The sequence below is a fragment of the Camelus ferus genome, chromosome 34, assembly GCF_009834535.1.
Source record: "Camelus ferus isolate YT-003-E chromosome 34, BCGSAC_Cfer_1.0, whole genome shotgun sequence".
Taxonomy (NCBI): Eukaryota; Metazoa; Chordata; class Mammalia; order Artiodactyla; family Camelidae; genus Camelus; species Camelus ferus.
In genome coordinates this window covers 19,033,491-19,054,674 of record NC_045729.1, presented here as the reverse complement: position 1 = coordinate 19,054,674, position 21,184 = coordinate 19,033,491, and the positions used below count along the sequence as shown (strand labels likewise).

Sequence of the window (21,184 nt, the reverse complement as noted above, 5' to 3'; positions counted from 1 at the left end):
AGGTCCAACCTCATGGGGACCAAGTTTACAGTTTATGACCATGGTGTCAGCCCGGCCAAGGCCCAGGGCCTGGTGGAGAAGGCCTACACCCGGCAGGAGCTGGCCGCCGTGTGCTATGTGAGTGCCGCCCTGCTCACCGCAGCCTGGCTGTCCCCCGGCTCGGCGGCATCCCGCCCACGCCCGTGTCGCCGCTCTCCCTGAGCCCGCTATGTCACTACGTCCCGCGTACCTGCTCTGCCCACTTCCTGGTGCTGCCGCCTTTACTCAGACCTTCGCTGCCGCCTCCTGCCCACTGGCTAGAGGTCACAGAGCATCAGAAGCTCGTCTCTCTGCTCCCAGTCTCCTGCCCAGTCCGTCCTCTGTCGTTGCCAGAGAAGCGGCCCTGGCTGCTGCGCCTCTGCTGCTCCACTCCGCGTGTTTTCACGCTACCCCATGGGGGCAGAATTGAGCCCAGTGCTGCTCCTTCCCGTCCAGGCTCCCCTGGGGGTGTGTCCCCACCTGTCCCCATTGGTCCAGCGACAGCAGCCCTCTGGTCCCTCCTTCCCTTTGTGGCGTCCCCCTGCGCTTCCCCCTGTGACCTGCAGTACCCTGCTCACTGCGGCTTCAGCACGACCCTCCTCCCAGTTCCTGAGCCCATCTTCTCTCCGCGTCCGCGCTGATGTGGGCCCGGTGTTGGAGCCCGCGTCCTGGGAGCTGTGGGGGCAGGGAAAGCCGGGGCTTAACCCACTCAGCTGCTGCTCTGAGCCGAGTCCCAGCTTCTCCCCAGGTGGAATTAATCTCATCATTTGATTCCCATGAGATTTTATCCAAATCTGACTGAGCCATTTGACTTAACACTGCGCATGGTATAGTGTGTTTTCTCTTAGCTTCAGAATTAAATATTTGAACCATGCATGACTTTAAGATGTGTGTGTATGTGTGTGGATACACACGTGCAGCACATGTTTAACGTGCTTATTTTGTTCGGATACGATCTGTCTGGTTTGACAGGCACTTGAACCTCTTCCTGGTCCAGGCTCCGTTTGCCCTAAGCCGTAGCTCTCACCGTGCGCCATGCAGTGCTGTGCCTTCGCTGGCAAATACAGACTTACTGATGATGGCAAAACTGTACAGTTTGCTCACAATTACCTGAAATTTCTCTTAAGACTAACAAGTAAGAGTAGAGTTTCAAGCCAGTAGAATCTGTTTTAAACTCAGATGCTCGGATTAGGTTTAAAAGGTCTTGACCCTCCATCTCTCTTTGTTGAACTACAAGAAAGTAATAGAATACTGTTTAACGCTCTTGGCGTCGTCAACATTTTATGCCCAAGAAAGTCTTGGGTTAAGAATGTAGCCTTTTCATTTCAGTTCCGAGTTCCTGCCTTATTTTCCTCTCTTCCAGGAAACCAACGTCCTCGGGTTTAAAGGCCCTCGGAAGATGTCTGTGATCGTTCCCGGGATGACCATGAATCATGAACGGATCCCATTTCAGCCACGAAATGTAAGTAAGAGCGTATTTAATCAGCAAAGGGCTCTGAGAGACAAGACTGCAGTACCGACGAGATCAATGGAAAAAAGTATTGATTCTTCCAGAGCCCAGCCGGGAGGGTGGCTCACAGTCCCTTCAGGAGCCATCCCCCCCGGACCCAGGTCAGTGCAGTTGCTGACGTGGCTGATTTGCAAAGAGAAATGCTAGTTATTCTACAGGAATCTAAAAAAACCTTGCTGAATTTCTGGCTTTTTTCATTTGTTTTACTTTGTTTTACTTCCTGCTCTGCCTCGTGCCCCCAGCATTGAGGATGAGCGGTCTCCCGTGGTCCTCAGGACAGACAGGTGCCTTTCGTTTCCAACAGGACCATGAGAGCTTGCTTTCAAAGTGGCAAAGCAAGACCATGGAGAACTTGATTGAACTGCACAACAAGTCCCCAGTCTGGAATGACGACACCCAGTCCTACGTCCTGAACTTCCATGGCCGGGTCACACAGGCATCTGTGAAGAACTTCCAGATAGTCCACGAAAGTGACCGTAAGCCCCCAGGAAGGGCTGGGCGGGGACAGGAGGGAAGATGTTCTTTCAGGAGTCAGAAATGGGCATCGTTGGGAGGAAGTCATATTCAGGCGAGAATGATTTGAGAAGGAAATGATTTCTTTGGAAAGACAGAACCACAGCCTTACAGTCAAATTCCTGAACCGCCGCGCTGCAGAGGGCGGCGGGGTGGGAGAGCTTCCTTGAGGCAGGGCAGGAGGCCTCGGGGAGGCCGCTGGGCGCGGCCGCGGGAACCTTCGCGCAGTGAGGGCTCCTGGCGGCCCCGGCGCCGGTGCTGCCCCGGCCAGCGCCTCAGGCTGCTCTCACCTCTTGCCCTTTCCTGCTGCTTGGGGGGGCCCCGTCCCTGGAGCTGCACGGGGCGCAGTGCAGACTGCTCACCGGTCCACGCCGCTCTTGTCCACGCCCCCTCCCGTCCGTAAGCCTCCCGTGTGAAGAGACTTGGTGGCTAACTGGCCTGCTGGGGGGTTTTTCTGTATCTCAGGTAGGCTCTTCCCCAGGTTCTAACGTCCCGATTTTTCCTGCTCCCAGCGGACTATATAGTCATGCAGTTCGGACGTGTGGCCGACGACGTGTTCACACTGGACTACAGCTACCCGCTGTGTGCCCTTCAGGCCTTTGCCATCGGGCTCTCCAGCTTCGACAGCAAGCTGGCGTGCGAGTGAGGGAGCGGCGGCGCTGGCCTTCTCCCCGCAGAGCTGTCCTGGGCGTAGTCGCTGCCCCTGCTCTTGCCCCAGGACACGCAGAGCGACAGTCTGCCCCTTTCGGGATGATCCCTGAGAGTATGTACGTGTATCTGTGCACACGTGTGTGGACACACATAGGTGTGCACACACCACCCCGCCCAGTCCCCGCGCCTGCTCGGGGATCACAGCCTGACCGGGTGGGAGACGGTTCGAAGCCCGGAGAGGCTCTTGTCCAGTGCAGGGGACTCCTGAAGTCAGTGCCCAGCAGAGTCAGAATTCTTGTGCCTGGAAATTCGCAGCCAAAGTGAGCTTCTTAAATATGCGAGTCTCCTTTTTTGAAGACCTTTTCAGAGAGGGAGAGTTCCCTGAACTACCTTTATCTCCAGGCCTGCAAACTTTCCCTGAAAACGGCTGGTAGTGTCTTAACACTGCGCTGCTCTGCGGTGGCCGGTTCATCCACGGGGCCGCGGCTGTGTCCCTGACACGGGCGGCAGGCCAGCCCCTCCTGCGGGCGTCCCTATCTCATCCAGAATGGGCCCCCAGTTGTGAGAGCATCTGAGTCGGGGGCTGTCTCTGAGAAGCAGCCATCCTGCAGGTCGACTCTGAAGAGATGTGCAGCCTCATTCGCTGTAATGTAGCTTTTACCTTGTTTGGGATGATGATTTCCAGAGTCATTTGCCATCAGAACTGGGAACCCGAGTCAGTCCTCGTTCTGAGTCCACACGGCTGGCTTGATTCTGCCATCCCACCCACCTCGCCCATGGGGGATGGTGCGCCATCTCTGTGGACAGAGCGTGTGCCGGGTCCCCAGAACTAGCCACCCCCGCCCCTTCCCCGTGTCACAGCCCCCCTCCCCTTGTTCCCAGCAGGTTGGCTGGCTCCAATCTCAGAGTGGCTGTGGCCAGATTTATGATCAGTGATGTGAGAAATGTACGTGATCGTCTTCATTTTGGTTTAGGCTGGAAGTGTTAACTCTAGAAGCGACTGGGTCTAGTTAAGCCTGAGAACTGCTGGACAGTGGCCTTCATTTTCAGCCCGGGAGGCCTCCCACAGCCGTGCGGCCGCGGAGTGGTCAGCGTAGAGGTACACGCCTGCGGACGTGGGGGGGGGGGTACCAGAACAGTGTGTGTGGAGACTTGCGACTGTCACTGTGGAGAGGGGCAGGGACCAGACCTTACTGGCAGAGCCGGGCCTCTCTTCTCGACGTGAGTACCGTCGGCTCCCCGAGGCCCATTCATCCGAGATCGTGTCCTGTCATGAGCTTCTCACAGATTGTAAGAGTTTTGCTCAGTCGTTCAGATTATTAGCATCTCCCAACGAATCATGTGATGCCGCCAGGTCACGGCCCCCGAGCACACCTGGGTGTGGAGGACTCGGGAGCCCGGTGAGCTCTGTGTTGGCGATGTTGCCTCCCAGGCTCTGCACGGGGCCAGGCGTCAGCGGCTGTCGCTCCATTGTGTTTCCCTCCTGTGGACTTCCTCCCTGTCCCCGCTGCCTGCTGTCCCTGCTCCACGTCCAACAGCAGTGGGATAGGCCGGGGACGAGAAGGCCTGCACTCACCCGCCGGCAGGTCCCACCCGCTGTCCTGCCGAGGTCGGTCCCCTGAGTCTCAGGCCTGCTTCCCCTCAAGTGCCTTGTTCAGAGAAGTGCCCTCCAGCCCCCTGGCGCCGCCGTCCCCGAGTGCCCCCTGTCTGACGAGCTGCGGCGTTGAAAACAGAAGGCTGGTCCCTCGTCTCCAGATGCAGAGTATGAAGTGTCCCAGGAGGGGCCGCGGGGCCTAAGCCCGCTTCCTCCCGCCCGCTCCGGCTCAGAGACGCCCCCCGCTTCACGCACTCCTGCTTGGGTGCGCAGGTAGTTGGTTTTACATGAATCATATTTATATCTTTTGTACGCTACAGAAATAAAAAGTGATTTCTATGACAATGTGAGTGTTGCCATTTGTCTTTCAAAGTCCCATCCCTCGCTCGGCTCCTGCCTTCATGTTCTGTCACAGTAATTGCATCACTTGGCGGCAGTGAATGGGGTCACTTCTTTGGAAGCCAGGTGACAGTCACCGTCAGCTTTCATCCCAGGGCAGAAGCCGAGTCTGCGTCCTGGAGGCTGTAGACTCACACACACCACACCGACCTCAGAGCCGAGGCTGAGCATGGAGGGCCCAGAGGTTCTGGATCCGTGGTTCTGGATCCGGCGCCGGGCAGCCTCCCGGGTCATCTTTGTGCTGCTTCTGGACTCAGCAGCGAAGCAAATCAGATACCTGCTAGTAAAGCAGAGCCCATCTCTTACCTCCGAGTGGTCACATTTAGAGCTTCCTTACAGAGGCAGGTTGGAAAGATGCACTCACGAGTCTGCAAGGCCTCCCTGCTCGCAGGGTGTGGGGGGGGGTGAATCAAGTGAAGCAGGGAGAGCCCCGAGATCAGGGCGAGAGCTGGAGCCAGGCTGACTTTTATAGCTTGGTTTTTCTTTTTCATGATTCTTTTTGGCCAGTTTACTTGTGACACAGTTTTACACCCTTGCCAGTGACCAGAAGAAGATACCATGAAGATAACAGCAAGTGGTGTTTAAAAATGTAAGCTGGCCTGCCAGAGGCTCTCTGACCTGGAGGTCAGTAAATCAGAGAAGAGACGGATGAGCATCGTTCACCTTGAGCACCGTGGGTGCAGCGGCGGGTGACGGTTCCATCAGGCAAAGCCCCTGCGCTCTGGCCCTCTTCCTGCCAGTCATTTGCCAGATGCGTCTCTGGTCCTCAATAGGCTGAGGGTTTTGAGTTCCTGATCCCTGCCCCTGAGGGATACAGTGCTCCCCGCTCATGCTGGCAGCCACCCCAAATCCCCATGTGTTGACTCGAGCTCTCTGGCTACCTCCTGGACAGCTACGTGCTGTTCATGGCAGAAGAGACCTGGGGAGAAGACGTGGAGGCACAAGCCAGGGCCTGGGGAAGGAGACTGGGTGGCGGGAGCACCTCGTGGGAGGATGTGGTCCTGAGCCAGGAGAGCTGCCTTCCCGGCCGCGGACCCCGCTTGCTCCCCAGAGGAGACGTTGGGATGTTGGATGTTGCACGTGCCCTTCTCCGCCTCCAGCTCCCCTCTGTGCGGACCAGCCCCTGCCTGTGTCCTCACGCCCCTTGTCCAGCATCTGCTCCTGTCCAGTCCAAGGCCCTTTAAACTTCCTGCACAGGGACCCAGCTGGGGCCTGGCTGGGGTCTGCCCCCACCCTCCATTTCTTGGCCAGGTGCATGTGGGCTAGTTTTCCCTCCTCTCCCCTGCTTTGGTCTCCTAGCTGTGAGGGTCCGTGTGTACTCTTTACAAGTCCCACAACCCTTCCATGGTCTGCAGAAACGGGGCGGTGGAAGGAGGACGCCACAGGTGATGCAGGATTCGCCCTGCGTGACCTGGGACCTTCAGGCCAGCCCTGGGTAAACCGCAGGCGGCTCTGTGGCACCACCTGCTGGCCAAGGGGTATGTTACCAGTGCGTGAAAATGACTAGCACAGATCTGTAATCCGGGTGAGGGGAACTCACCACGGACCGTGTTATCACGTACTTACAAAGACCCCTGTGCTGCGGCGTGACTCTTCTGAAGGTCTGGGGACAGTGACATTCCTGGGGTTTAGAAAGCTGAGGTATTCCAGGTAAAATGCCTGAGATCTGGCACATATTAGTGTGGGATAGGGGCAAGAACCAGTATTACCATTTTTTATTAATGTTCTTTTGGAAGAACAATGCATTTCAGTTGACATTTTTAGCCATGCAACTACACAAAATGGTTTATGAATGCTCATAAAGCAGTTTCAGGTGGTTTTCCAGGGACCATGGTGAGAGGAAAGAACAACAGCGTGGCTTCACTGGGTAACTACACGTCTGTGTTCCAACCTCAGTCCTGACTCTACCCTGAGTTCCTTCCTTTGTACCCATTTCTCCATTCCTATCGGGTGCAGGGTGGGGAAGAAAAAGGAAAAAATAGCCCTGATGTTAATGAGTTTTTGAAATGCTTCAAATATGAAACGGGCCTCTGATTTTCTCTGGCTCTGCCGAGTCTCTCGGTCCATCAGGCCCAAGCTGCAGGGCCGAGGCCTGGGAGTCGGTGAGGAAGCCTGAGCCACGCAGAGGGTCGAGCTGGCGGGGGGACCGAGGTGGGAGCAGGAATTTTCCTGGTCTGCTCCAACCTTTTTTTCCACATTTTGTGGAGCACAGTGGTTCTCAAGCCTCAGGGTTTTAACATCTGGTTAAGCACCACCTACTAGATCCTGTCCCTTACGACTCCGAGAATAATCAGCAGTCCTCTTTTCTCTGTGGTCTCGGGGCAGGAAGGTGAGGAAGGAAGGATGGTCTGAGAGGACAGGAGGCCGACAGTCAGAGGAAGGCTGGGAACTAGCTCACAGATTTTGAGTGGCATCTAGATGCGGTTTGCACACGAATGCCTGCTCAGGTTAGACCACAGCAGGGTAAGACGGAAGTGTGACGTTCACACGTCCAGGTTTGGCCTTTGGTCAGTCTGATGTTATTCTGTATCAGATACAGATAGAAGTTTCAGCTAGTAATTTCATATGGTTTTTAAAAAGTTTAAAGACTCTATAGTGAAAGCCGCCTCCCCTGTCCGCCCCCTTCTCGCTCCCCGTGCCCTGGCCTCCTCCCAGTTAGCCACGCGGAGAGTCCAGGGGAGCTTTCCAGCATTTCTTTCTGCAGGAACAAAAATGCATTTGTAACTTCCCTCTCTTTGTGCGGAGGTAGCATACTATTCACTTGGTTCAGTAGCTTGCTTTTTCTCACCTAATATATCCTGGAGATGTTTCCATATCAATAAACGCAGCCCTTCCTCATCCAGCCATGCCTCGTGTTACCACTTCACAGTGGTATGCTTCGCAGATTCTGTGTTTTATAAACTGAAGCTCTGTGGCAGCCCTGCGTGGTCAGATGATGATCAGCACTTTTTAACAATAAAGTATTTTTAAGTTAAGGCACATATGTTGTTTCTTTAGACCTAGTGCTACTGCACATTTCATAGGCTACTGTATCACGTAGACATAACTTCTCCTGTATGCACTGAGAAAGCCCCAGATCTGTGTGGCCAGCTGTGTTGCAAGGCTTGCTCTCTGGCAGTGGTCTGGGGCTGAGCCCGCAGGACCTGAGATGTGCTGGTACCTGTCTGTGCTCTGCGGTGTTTCACTGTAGGAAGCACCGCAGAGCTTTTAGCTAGTCCCCTGTGCATGGGCTATTTGCACATCAAGAAATCCTATCAGCGTGTTTTGAGTATACACAGGTTCCAGAGGCTGTGCTATTTATTTCAGTCCCTTTTCATTCTTCATACTCTGTAACTCACCCAGTGTTACACCTAATACACTGGCCCGCCCCGAGCTCTTTCCTGAGCTCTGCCGGCGTTCCCGTAAACCGCCTGCTGAATGTCTCCTGTATGACCCACAGCCATGCTGTCCCAAACCCCATTGCCACGAGTCACATGTAACTATTTAAATTAATTAAAATTCAGGCACCTAGCTACATTTCAAGGGATCGGTAGCCATACGTGGCTTGTGGCTACCGTCCTGGACAGTGCAGATAAAGAGCATTTTATCATTGGAGGAAGTTCTGCTGGGGGTGTGGGTCCACAGAAATCTCAGCTTCAGGTTCCCAAAACTTAGCTACTTACTTAGCAGTTCTCCTCCCGTGTGGGGGTTGCTGTCTGTCCAGCTCCCCTGTCAGGATGTTGGCAGCTCGCGGGGCAGGGATGGTGAGTTATCTGTTTATCTCTAGTGCCTGCCCAGCACAGGGCCAAGGACAGCACACACGCTCCAGCCGTGAGGAGTGAACACATGACAGAAAGCTGAGGCTCGTACTGTAAGTGTGTGTGCAAGGCCACAACTTGTATGCAGCCAAGCTGATGTTTGAACGCGGATTGTTTAAGTCCCCAGTAAGGTCATAATACGTGACTTACAGTAACTTTCATTTCCAAAATACTGTATCAGAGTCACTGAAAATGAAGCGTTTAAGTGAATGAGGCTGGAGGAAGCCTTTCCTCCCTTCTAATCTTTTTTCAGGAAGACCCTGGATTTCTGATCCTAACGACCCCCTGGGAACCTCAGAGAAACTCAGAACTGTGTGGAGCAGGCCTCAGCCTCTGGGCTCCAGAAACCAAGCGTTTTATTTCAGTCTGGAAATACATTGTTAGTTTGCGAGGGTTGCTGTGAGAAGGCACCACAGATCGGGTGGCTTAAAGTGAAATTTACTTCCCACAGTTCCGGAGGCTGGGAGTCCAAGATCAGGGAGTGGGCAGGGTCCGTGTCTCCTGAGGCCTCTCTCCCTGGCATGTGGATGGCCTTCTCCCCGTGGTCCTTCCTCTGTGAGTGTCTGGGTCCTAATCTCTTCTTATAAGGAGACTGGGATGGGCCCTGGAGGCCTTTGGGATCCAGTCAGATTGGATTAGGGCCCATCCTAAAGACCTCCTTTTAACTTAATCCCCTCTTTAAAGAGTCTCCAAACCCAGCCACATTCAGAGGCTCTGGCGATTGGGACTTAGCACATGAATGTGGGGGCCAGGGGCGAAGTCCTTCCCTGGATGCTGGGCCTGGAGTCTTTCCTCTTTCACATTTCTCTTTGATAAAGAGACAACAGAACTCATGTGCTTTCCAAATTACAGACTGCTTTTATTCTATAGAGGAAAATAAAGACTTTCTTTGATTAAGTTTAGTCTGTTTAGTCCTTCAAAACACAAGATACAGTTCAGTTGGTGTGGAGCAAAGAGTCTGAAGGGAAGAAAAACAAAGAGAAATACAGCGTGGAGAGATTAAAAAGGAAAAGGACCGGGAGCCACAGCACCCAGGCAGCCGCAGCCTGCTCCCGAAGCTGGGGTGCGGGGCCTGCTCTGGGGGTCTCTCCTGTATTTGCCTCTTACCTAAAGGCTAGGGAACAGTCCCTCCTTTACTCTGCCCTAGTCAACCTTGCTTTAAGCTATTAAATCCGGTTTTGTTTTGTTTTGTTTTGTTTTAAGACATAGAAACATTAGATACAGGGTTAGATACACAGTTCTAGTCACACCCCATACCCAGTTATAAAAGTAGAAGTTTGTTATAGAAAATCAAGAAAAAAATGAGAAAGAAATGCCCTTAATTTTCAACCTGTCAGAGATCATCACCCTAGAGTACTTTTCAATTTATTTTTCAAAAACAGGGTCATCCTATATACGCTGTTTTCAAAAGCTCCTCTCCCACTTATTACGTCAGGAATGCTTGCTTGGTTTCTTTTAAAAAATCTTGTTATTTTCGTGGTAAAGGACTCTGTCACATGGATGTGGCTGAATCATATGGATAATGTAACTGACCACATGGGTTGAAGACTGTATTGAAGGAATGGAAATACTATCAAACAACACGTGATTAATTAATATGCTTTGCAACCTTGATTTTGGAGAAGAAAGACCACAAATGCCCCCCACACCAAGCGTGGCGCTGGCCACGCCCCCGCCGGTCCTCCTTCTGCTCCTCTTCTCGGGAAGCCTCTGGAGCCCACTGGTGGGGCCAGGCAGAGTGGGTGGGGTCACGGGGAGGGGAAGTGAGGAGGTGTGGACTGCATGGCGTCGTTTGAGGGGAGCCATGTGCCTCCCTCTAGCTTGATCCGGACATGAAATATTTCTACCAAGAGAGTCATTCCTGAAGGTCAACAAATGATCTCGTCCCTTAAGAAATGGAAATACCCCTGGAAGGGCAGGGCATAGTGTAAAGTCACGGTCAGTCTCTCGCACTTCAGAATTTCGAAGTCTAAGAATTTCCCTTTACCCGCGGGGGACCTCGGCAGCTTCGGAACAGGAGATTCCTGAAGGCACAGAGCTCTCTAGAAGCCTGTGAGGGTGTGAGCCAAGAGGCTGAGGTCCTGGCGGATCATTTATGGCCTTGGATAGTTGAGACTGGGAGGGAATAAGCCAGTCTGATCTCCAAATGCCCGCTCCTTGGCGGGTGGCCTGTGCTGAGCGTGTCACCCAAAGGTTGCTTTCCTGTGTCCACCTGGGACCCCGCCTGCCTCCCTCTCAACCCTCCAACACCTTCCAACTGAGCCCATTCCTCTTTTCGCCCGAGTTCTTATCTCTGTTAATGGTACCACAAGACTGTCAGAGTTAAGTGATTTTTGTTTCCTCTCTCACCTCACAGCCAAGCTAGCCCCCAGTTCTTGTTGATTTTGCCCCCCCTTTCCTGGACCCCTTCCCTCGCCCTCAAGCTCAGGACCACTGCCTGAGTTCCGGACACCCTGACTCTCCAATCCAGCCCCAGTGCTTCCAGCTCAGTCAAGGGGCGTTGGTCTGGCGGTGGGGCTGATTCTGTCCCATCCGTGTCTACAGGGCATTTCTGATGCCCCCTCTTTAGCATGGGATACAGTGACCTGGCAGCCACTGTTGTCACCCACCCTCCCGTCTCCTCTTCTCCAGCTGCACAGGTTTACGAGACTCTTCCTAAAACCCCCTTGTGGACAGGCTCCCAGCCTTCGTGAGGCTTCCAGTCAGTGCCCTCTCATTTATCCTTCAAGGGCTGGGTCAGATGTCGCCTCTGTAACGTGGATTTCACCGTTCCTTCCTTTGGGTTCCCACACGGTGCTCAAAGTGCAGGTACGCACCAAATGGTTGTCACACGAAATAGCCAGTGCGTGCAGATTGCATTTCACTCGGTGCCTGTACACTGTCCGGTACTGCAGTCTCTTCACGTGCGTGAGGCGTGACCGAGCTCCGATGGGCTCATCACTTAATGAGCAGACCAAAATTTATATCCAAATGAGAACTGCTTCCTTCAAAGTCTTCACTTTAAGAACTGAATACTTTGTCCAGAGATGCTGTTATCACCCGGAACACCTTCTGAACACCTTCCCTGCAAACAGCGTCAGAGTTCATAGTGTTTCTTTCCAGTATCTTCTGTGGTAGTAGGCTTCTGTTTTTTTTTTTTTCTTTCCCAACCTAACATTTATTATGCACGTGCCTATCCCAGGCACCAAGCTGGAGCTAGGTGAAAGATAAGATAAAGCAGACACTTCCTGCGTCTTCACGGAAGTTTCTGTTTGGCAAGGGAGATAACAATGTCAGAGATCTGGACACCCGCTGCAGGACAGGGTTAAGTGATAAGACTCCAGAGGGACTGGATTTGATTTTTGGAAAAAGCCAAAAGTCCTGTGGTTTCAACCTCCCAGTGAGGTAGATGGCAGAGGGATGTGATTACACTGCTCTAAGCTGGGTGTTCCGAGGACTTGCACGCTGGACGCCAGTCATTCCCAGGGCCCCTCTCTCCCCACAAGAGACTAAACACACCCGGCGTGTTTGTTTAAGACCCGGACTCCCCTCTTTGTGGTGATGCTCTTCTGTAGACAGAGTCTCACCAGCTGAATTATAAGCCCCTGGGGGGAGGGGGCCGAGGTCTTATTCCGCACTGTTGTATTCACCGTCTCCGGTGGGCACGAACAGACGTTGGATAGTCACTCAGTTACTGAGGCCAAACGTGTCTCCGGGCGCGCCTCCGCGCACGTCACGTCACATCGGGTATCTCTTCCCCACGTGCGCTGCTCTTTGCAGTGACAGCTCCGCGGGTCCGCGCGGGGGTCGGGAACCGCGGAAAGGGCCGTGCGGGGAGGGCGCACGTGGGCTCACGGGCTGCGGGTCCGCGAGACGACCGGGAGCTCCTGCTTCCTGGTTCCCGGGAGCCCGGTCCTCGGTGGGGGCCGCCGGGAAGGGAGCAGCTTCCTGCGCGGGGGACTCCCGCCCTTCTCCGGCCTCTCGGGGCTGGCGCGGAGGGAGAGGTGCGCGCGTGGCAGGGCGCGAGGCCAGAGCCCGGCCCGCCGGGTCAGGGGGAAGGGTTCTGGCCTCGGGAGACAGCCGGGGACTTGCCAGCAGGGGAAGGAACGCGGGCCCGGGGAGGAGGAAGAGAGTCGGGGCCGAGATCAAAGGGGAAGCACGTGTGCGGGGCGGCAGCCGGATCTGGACGCCGGGGTCCAGGGGTCCACGCTGCCCGCGCCGTCGGCCCCGCCCGCCCCGCGCCAGCAGCCCCTCCCGGAGTCCCAGTCTCCTCCCCGAGGGGCCGGGGCCGGGCCGCCACTCCCTCCAGCTCCCGCCCTCGGCCGCGCGCATCTCATACCAGCCCTCATTCCGCACATTCCAGGCTTCCTCCTTTCAAACCCCAGGCAGGGGGCGGGGAGAGCCCGCAGCTCCGGCTCCCGCTGCGCGGCCGCGTCCCCCAGGTGAGGGGCCCCGCGGCCGCGCCCCGGGCGCTCTTTGCTTTGAGCCTTTCCCCTTCTCGCCTCGGACCTGCGCCCAGGGCACGCCGCCCCCCTCGGCGGTCCCCTCGCGGCGCCCCCCGGCCGCTCTCGCCGTTTCCCTCCCTGCTGCCCGCCGGCGCGCGCTCCGTTCCCCTCAGCTCCCTTCCTCTCCGGTTGACTCACCCCTCCAGGAATAGGGATCGCCAGTGCTTTCCCGTCAGTCCCCTTCTGGGAAAACTCCTCCCTCCGCGCGCCCCGCTCCGCCCCGCTCCGCGCACCGGACACCGGGCACCCCGCACCGAGGACCGCGCGCCGGGCACAGCGCACGAGGACCGCGCAGCGGGCGCGGCGAGCTGGGTTCGGGCCGGCGCGAGGTCGGCTCCGTCCCGCGACCCGCCTCCCTCCCCGCCCGGCTGGTCGGCCCCGGGGCCGGAGCCCGGGTCTCCGCTCGCTGACCCCCTGTCGTCCCTGCAGCGCCATCGCCGGCCTCCCGGTGCCTCAGGCAGAGTGGCGCCGGGGCGGACTCCGCGGGACTGGCTTAGCGCACTCGCCCACCTCCCGCACCCTGGGACCGGTAAGGCGGAGGGCGGGAGGCACTGTCGCCCGGGACCGGATTGGGAAGACAGCCGGGCACGTGGAGGCGTGCGGACCGCGGGGCCGGGGTGGGACTGGAGGGCCTGGCGGGGAAGCGGGACGCGGAACTGAAAGGACCAGAGGTCGGACCGAGAACGCCGGCGGTAGAAGTGACCCAGCACCCGCGCCTCTCTTCTGCGGGGCGCTTCTCCGGCTTGGAAGAGGGAGCCCGGAGGTGGGTGTATCCGTGGTTCCAAGTGCTGAGGCTTCTCGAGAGTGGAGGGGACCTCTGTAGAAGGTCTCTGCTCCCCAGGGCTCGAGAAGCCTGGTGTGTTCCATGCTGGGGACTAGTGGGTCCAGGGAGCGGGACTCCCAAACCCCAAAGCCAGAATGTCCCCAGCAGGTGAACCCAGGACTCGCTCCTCGGAGCACTTGTGTCAAGGGGGTTCCCTCCCGGCAGGCCCAGCGGGTCTGTGATGAGTGCACTGTCCTGCCTCCTTAGCGCTGGGTGTATGCGTGGGTGACACCTGCTCGCGCGTGACTCACCTGGCTTCCAGTAGGCGTATTTGTTTGTGTTGAACTGGAGTGTATTTCCACTTGAGAAAAGTGCTGTTTGTCTGAAAGCTGAGTGTCTCTGAGTACTTGTGAGATGCCATGGCTCTGAGCGTGTCTTCCCCCGTGAAGATGTGCCTTCCAGGCAGGACCGGCCTTTCTCCCTGCCTCCGTGGGCAAGACGGTGTCACTGGTGGTGTGGGCGCAGGAGTGGTTAGGCTGTGGCTGTGGGAGCCTGTGGCCTCCAGCTCCATTCGCCCTGGACCGGGCAGAGCTGGAGGGAAGCTGTCCACACCTGTCTCTTCCAGGCAGCTGTCTTTCTGAGGGAGATGGGTTTTGTTCCTCCCTGGAAGAGTTTAGGGAACAAGCGGGTAGAAGGCAAAAGAAAGTTGAGATCCTTGCCTTTCGGTGGTGGGATGGGTTGTTGGTAGAACTGGGGATGTCTGTGGGGTTGGACCCACCTGGAAGAGGAGACCATGTTGAATCTTGAGACTTTTGCAGATAGTGATTTTATTTTTATTTTTTAACATTTTAAATTTTTTACACAATTTTAAAGGTTACTTTCCATTTACAATTTTAACAAAATATTGGCTATGTTCCCTGTGTTGTGCAGTGCATCCTTGGGCCTGTCTCACACTCAACAGCTTGTACCTACTATTCCCCCACCCCTATAATACACCCCCAACTGGTAACCACGGATTTGTTCTCTATATCTGAGAGTCTACTTTTTTTGAATATTCACAAGTTTGTTCAATTTTTTAGACTCCACAGATAAGTGATATCATACAGTATTTGTCTAGACAGTGCTTTTAAAGTGGGCCCCAAGGACAAGGAGGAATCAGTGTATAGCCACCTGGCCCATACTTCCCACTGGTCCAGATCTCCTTGGAGCCACCCAGGCAGTCAAATGGGAGAGTCCTCATTCTTAATGACTTGCTGGACCACGAGGTGCTTTCCTGCTCATTGCAAGGATGCTTTAGTGCCACCTGGGAGGAAAGGCTGCCTCTGATTGGCTGGCTGACTGTGGGAAGACCCTTCTGCGCGTCTCAGTTTCCCCTTTCTGCTTTGCTGTTTTCTCTCCATTGGAGGTTTGACCATTGAAATATTTTAGGGGAGGGAACCGAGTCGCGCAAGAGCCACAATGTCTAGGAGATTGGCAGAAGTGACAGCATGTGACGTGGTGGTGGGGACACAAAAAGCAGACCTGGAATTGAGTTCTGTCTTCCTTCCTGCAAGAAACTGTGGGCGTGATGTTTAGGGCTCCTTGGATGAAAGGGGCTAGACACTCTCTAGGGGCGGGACTTGCTGCTGCTCCTCCATGCACCCTGAGGAGGCAGGTGTTCTGCTGGAAGCCCCCTCACCCTCTTACCTGCTTAGACCAGGTGTGTGGGTGGGGCTGCAGGGCGTCTGGCCTAAAGGCTGCATGGCTGGAGTAGAAAGGTGCAGGTTTGGGGTCAGACGTCCCTGGGTCTAAATCCTGACAGTTACTCACTACCTTTAGGGCTGCAGGCTCAGTTTCCTGATGAGCTATATGGGGAGGGGGGTGAATTAATATCCATCCAGAAAGGCTGGGGTGAAAATCCAGCGTGTGCAGAGCGCCTCCCAGCGGCAGGACAGACAAGGTTTCCGAGCCTCTTTCAGCACTGAACTTCCTGGGAATGTCTCGGAACACAGCTTGACAGACTCTGCCCAATTCATTCATGTTTATTTAGCAAAATGGATCAAGCATTTACTGTGCCCTGGGCCCTACCGGTTCCCTGCCTTGGACTTGGGAGCCAGGGAAGCTAGTGGCCCAGGTGGAGGTAGGGGCCCGGCTTTGTCACTGGAGAGCAGAGGGTCTCCACCTCCTATGGTCTAACTCCGGTTTTGCCTTGACCCCAGGGTGAACTTGCTGAACATTAATGAACTCTAATGTCAGCATCTAACTCCCTATTTTAAAGATGGGGAAACTGAGGCCCATGGTGGAATAGTATCTTGCTTAAGATCGCATGACTGGTGAGTGGCAGAGCTGGGACTGGGGTCCCCTTCCCTGCATTTGCATCGGGTCTCCTGCTGTTTCCTGCTCTGTGGGTCCCCGTGCTCAGACCCTGGCTACCTGTGTCCACAGGTGTGGAGGCTGGAATAGTCTGACCTGGGCGATGTCTCCCATCTCGCGGCTCAGATAAGGTTGCTGGGGGTTAGAAATGCTCCCCTCTGTCCAGCAGAAAGCGCAGGACTCTGGAATCTGAGAATGCCACCTCTGGAAGGGGTGGGGCCTTCAAGAGGTCTTTAAAATGCACCCTCCTTTCTCCTCATGGTTTTGTGGGCTACCTGGTCCAGTGGAGAAGGGTGTCCCTGTCTCTCTAGATCTCCTGGGATGCGCTGTCATGACCTCCTGGGGCTCCCATCCTGGTCTTGCCCTGGTGACTGCCATGGAGCAGTCCCTGTTTGAGGCTCCGTTCTCCCTCCCAGTGGAAGTTGGGGACACGGGCCGGCTCTGCCCCGTGCCTTCCTGCAGCCGAGGTTAGTCCTGGGTTGCCTGTCTTCCTTTGCCCCCCATGACCCTTTGCTGGCAGGGATTGAGCCGACAGCTCCCTTTAAGGCTCTGAAATTGGAGCTGAACAGCTGCTCCCCAGCCCCCCCTGCCCCGGGGTTTAACCAGCGCAGGGGCCCAGGTGGAGGTGGGGGCAGGGCCGTGTCACTGGGCACACAGCGCCCAGGCTCTGATTCCAGCTTCGCCTTGACCTCTTCTTCCCATGCTTTTGGGTTTTCGTTTAGATACTCAGAAACACTGTGACCACCTCCTGTGTGATGTGGTCCTTGAGCCTCCAGCTCTCGGGGCTGGCCCTTTGGGCACATTTCCACTAGAACTCCAGTCCCTAAGGTCTGTGCCCACATCCTTCTGCCTTTGATCCAGGCCAGCTCCTTGACCGGCAAGAGGAGGGCCCCGCTCCCTGTGGTGCTGACGGTGGGCGGGCCCCCATGGGTGGAGACGCAGGCTTCCTTTGACCCAAACTTCACGGGAACAATAGACTTCAGAGAAGTCACCAGGGGCAGGAAATGGGAGCTGCTGCTGAGGCTGGGTGACCCTCATGGGGGATGGGATTGCATATCCGGCCTGAAGGAAAGGCAGGGTGTTGGGGGTGGGCAGAGGGCACTGGGGAGGGGCTGGTGACACACTGGGTGGCACCCCCTTGAAGGGGGCTCTTGACCCAGAAAAACCGGAGCTGCTGAAGTTCATCCTTCTTCCGAACCTTCTGCTTTGTGTCTTACCAGCAGAGCTGTCCCAGTATCTGCCAGCCTGGCTCACGCCATCTCAGCCCCGCCAGAACCACGTCCTCCCTTCCCTTCAAGGCCCTGAGTTGTCGGCGCGAATCGTCCTGGCCCGGATAAAAGGCCAGTTTTGTTTCTTCCTGGCTGATCTCCATCTTGGCGTTGAGCCTTGAGTCATAGTTGACCGTGTGGTGGGCAGAGCTCTGGGTGGGGAAGGAACAGGCCTGGGTTAGCTGGACTGACAACAAAAAGGGATTTTTTTTTTTTAAGCTGCAGTCAGAGCAGGAGGACAGCCAGGACAGACAAGGGGGAGATTCCTGCTTGAAGCAGGTGGTGGAACGTCCCGGAAGGTGCGAGCACTCTGATCCTGCCTGCATCTTTGTGAGGAGGGCAGACCTGTCAGAGGGCTAGGACCGCCTTGGGAAGAAGTGAGTCAGGCCACACCGAGTTCAGGTGGCGAGATTCTCACTGATCAGGTTTTGGGGACTTGAGAGAAGCTTCCGGGGTGACCCCAGAACCACCCGAGGGTCTGGGAGGAGCCCCCACAAGTGGGAGGGCGTGAGCATGGCAGAATAACATCCTGACCTGGCGCATCTCTGCAAGGGGACAAGACGGGGGTCCCGGAATCGGCAAGCTGGTGAGTTTCTCATGGATCCCTTGCTGATCCCAGGTCAGGTATTTGATCCAACAATCTGCGGGGACTTCAGAAATGAGGTTGAGGTAACTAGTGGCCAACATGGATTTACTCCACTAAGTCGTGGGAAAATAACCTAATTTGGGTGAAGGGTTTCCTTGGGTTCAAGAAAATCCCATGCGTTCCAGCTGATAACAGCGGGACAGGCAGACGGACCGTAGCTGGTTGAAAGACCGCCCTGAGTACTGGGACTGAGCTCGTGTCATCCTGGGGCGAGGTCTTGGGTGATAAGCCACTGAGCGCTGTCAGTTCTGTGGGTGTTGAGGATAACAGACGTACTGGGGGACAGAACCAGGATTCAGAATCATCTCCATTGACCAGAGTGCTGAGAGTAGGCAGGAACAGGAACCAAAAATCTTTTTCTTGTTAAAATTAATCCATGCTCATTAGAGAAAACCGGGAATATAAAGAAATACCTAAAGGCGAAGATAACGTGGTAACGGAGTGCCACGGCTCCGGGACGAGTGCGGTCACTATTTTGGTGTGTGTCCCTCCAAGTTTGTGTTCCTGCAAACCTCTCTATTTTAAACATAATTGCAATTATACTCTATTCTGGCTTTTTAGCTGCTCAATACTAGATGAAAGTTACTGTGAACTGTCATTTTAAGGATCCGAAGAGTATTACATTATACGAATATACCCTATTTAACTGTGCTCTACTGGATTAAAAAAAAATCATTTTCTGTTTTTAGCCATTAACAATGACTTGACATCTAGCAGTATTAAACATGTTTTCATGTCTCAAGATGAAATCTAAAAAATTTAAATGGAAAATCCTGCATTTAAGTTCAGAACATCAATTATACAGAATAGGGACTTACAGTCAATTCTTGTGGAAAAGAAAACTTGGGGTTTTTAGTTGATGAAGTCAGGGAAGGGGAAATGAGCATTTATTAAGTGTCTACTGATCGCCAGGCGTCATTCTAAACATTTCTCTCAACGTCTCATTGAATCTTCACAGCAGCCCTGAGACAGGGTTTATTCGTGTGCTTTTGTTTTTTAACCTCTACTTCGCGGAGGAGGAAACAGTTACACAGACATTAACGCAAGGTTGGAGTTTGCACCCGGGTCTGCCTGGCTCTCCCTGGTGTGGGTGGGGGGTGTGGGGGCTGCGTTCAGGAAGGCCTGAGTCCCCTGTGTGCTCCGGCCACCCTGGCAGCCTCCTCTGGGTTTGAAGGGTGGACAACCCAGACCTAGTGGGTTCTGGGTGGTGAGTGTTGGTAGCAGAGGTAGGGGTGAGTGTGGTCATCCTCTCCAGGAGGCGGCCCTCTTTGCAGCAACAGCAGATTAGCCCTCCGGATCTGAAGTCCATTTCAGGAGGTAGGACTACATGGAACCACATGGAGTTTCTATGCAGGAACTTGTCAGGGAAGCTTTGCAGAAGGTCTCTGTGCTGGATGGGAGGTTGGATCAGATGACCTCTGGGGCCTCTGCCTCTTCCCTGTGGTCCTGGCCTCAGCTTCTCCACACTTAGCAGGTGGGCATCGCACTGGGCAGAGGAGAGAGCTGTTTTCCCAGCTTTGACATTCTGGAGACTCCGTCCAGCTGGAGGGAGGTGAACCAAAGCTGCTTCATTGCCGGGAGCGAGGCTGAGTGATGTCGAGGGAGGGGGCTGTGTCCCAGCAGTTAGAGAAGGCAGCATGGGGAGATGTGGGTGACATTGCCTGGCACTCCCAGCACTCCGCTGTGAGCTGAGTAAACAGATGCCAGGGTCAGGCTGCACCCTGAGGCTGGGGCGGGGACGATGACCCTGGTGTGGAGCAGTAGCTTTGAGCACAGGCTGCAGAGGCGTGCTGTCTGATGGAAGTGTGTACGTATGTTACCTGGAGCCACATTTAAGAAGTGAGAAGAAACTGGCCCAAGGAATTTTAATAATATATTTTATTAAACTGTTGTGTCTAAAGTAGTATTGCTTAACATGTAGCCAATAGTAAAGCGACATTAATGAGGTGGTTTATGTTGTTTCTCATACAAAGGGCTGGAAATCCAGCCTGTGTCTTTCACCCAACAGAACCTGTCAGTTGCACCAGCCACTTTGCAAGTCCCCAGCAGCCAAGTGGCTGTGGCCAGAGTTTGGACAGTGTGGCTTCACAGTCAGCCTGCCGCTTATCAGCTCCGTGGCCCTGGGCAAGTTTCCAAACTGCAGTACGTCTTATTTTCCCCTCTGCAGGTGGGGACAGGAATAATAACAGAGCCAACCTCATATGGTGGATGTAAAGATTAAATGAGGTAGTATTTGTAAAGTACTTCGGTTTTTTGCCTGGCAAATATTAAACACTGTGAAAGTGTTTATCAAATACGTGACCTATAATTGGTCCTTAACCCCTGGCAAGCTAGAGTTTGTAAGAGGGAGAGGCTGGTGATGAAAGCCAACTGTAGAGGGGCCCTGGGGTGTCACTGGAGGGCTGTGCCTGTACCCCGAGTTGTACAGACTGAAATGGACTTCAGATCCTATGGGTTGATGTGCTGTTCTGCAAAGAGGGCCGCCTCCTGGGAGAGCAATGACAGCACCCTGACTGACAGGACAGGTTCCAGTCCCTCAGCAGGTGTGCCCTGAGCGTCTGTCTCCTCGGGGCTTGGAGCTGTGCTGCGTGGCATAGAGGAAAAAAGCATCCTTGGCGATGCTGCATCGTGCATCCCGTGACCTAGTGTTGGAATGGGAGGCGGGGTCACGTCCAGCACGTGGAGGCTTCAGCAGCAGTCGGGCTGCTTATTCAAGAGAAGAAGTAAAGCCGTATCAGTGACTTCCGATACCCTCCTCGGAGCTCCGCCAGCCCCAGCAGCGCCAGCTCTCCTCTCTTGGCATCAGCCCCCTCCGCTTGCGCCTGCCCTCAGCCAGCCCACAGTGGTCACGGAGCACCCACTGTTTGCCCGGCACCGTGCCAGGTGCAGTGGGGGGAATGTGCAAGCCAGGACCTGCTTGCGACCCAGTAGGGGGGACAGACTGAGTAGCAAACACTGAGAGTCTGCGAGGTGCCTGAAGTGCAAACTGGAGACACAAGCAAGTGCTGAGGGGGTGCCTGCTAAAGAGGATTTGTCCTGATGGGCTGGGAGCAGTCAGGGAGGCTTCCAGGAGGAGGAGGCACTTGCGCTAGCTTTGAAGGATGGGTAGGTTTTTGGCAGCTGCGTGTGTGTGCGTGCGTGTGCGTCCTTGTGTGCATGTGTGTGTGTGTGTGTGTGTGTGTGTGTAAA

General features: G+C 55.0%; 2 protein-coding genes across 12 annotated transcripts in view; both read left to right on the top strand.

Annotated features, from left to right (window-relative positions):
• TULP3 (TUB like protein 3) overlaps positions 1 to 4,631 on the top strand; it is a 36,804-nt gene extending 32,173 nt beyond the window's left edge. For all 7 annotated transcript variants that reach the window (XM_032473143.1, XM_032473145.1, XM_032473142.1 and 4 more), the window contains 4 exons: positions 3 to 117; positions 1,382 to 1,480; positions 1,833 to 2,004; positions 2,554 to 4,631. In XM_032473143.1, the coding sequence (XP_032329034.1) occupies positions 3 to 117; positions 1,382 to 1,480; positions 1,833 to 2,004; positions 2,554 to 2,687 (520 nt within the window). In that variant the 3' untranslated portion in view covers positions 2,688 to 4,631. The remainder of the gene's footprint in view (positions 1 to 2; positions 118 to 1,381; positions 1,481 to 1,832; positions 2,005 to 2,553) is intronic.
• An 8,097-nt stretch (positions 4,632 to 12,728) lies between these two features.
• TEAD4 (TEA domain transcription factor 4) overlaps positions 12,729 to 21,184 on the top strand; it is a 59,414-nt gene continuing 50,958 nt past the window's right edge. For 2 of the 5 annotated variants that reach the window (XR_004317250.1, XM_032473407.1), the window contains exons 1-3: positions 13,389 to 13,495; positions 16,393 to 16,548; positions 17,302 to 17,421. Coding sequence is in view for 3 of the 5 variants with exons in the window: in XM_032473407.1 (XP_032329298.1) it covers positions 16,413 to 16,548; positions 17,302 to 17,421 (256 nt within the window). In the remaining 2 variants the exon portion in view is untranslated. Of the gene's footprint in view, positions 12,904 to 13,112; positions 13,496 to 13,567; positions 13,730 to 16,392; positions 16,549 to 17,301; positions 17,422 to 21,184 lie in introns of those variants that run through there. The other 3 variants (XM_032473406.1, XM_032473405.1, XM_032473409.1) reach the window with 3 other exon arrangements.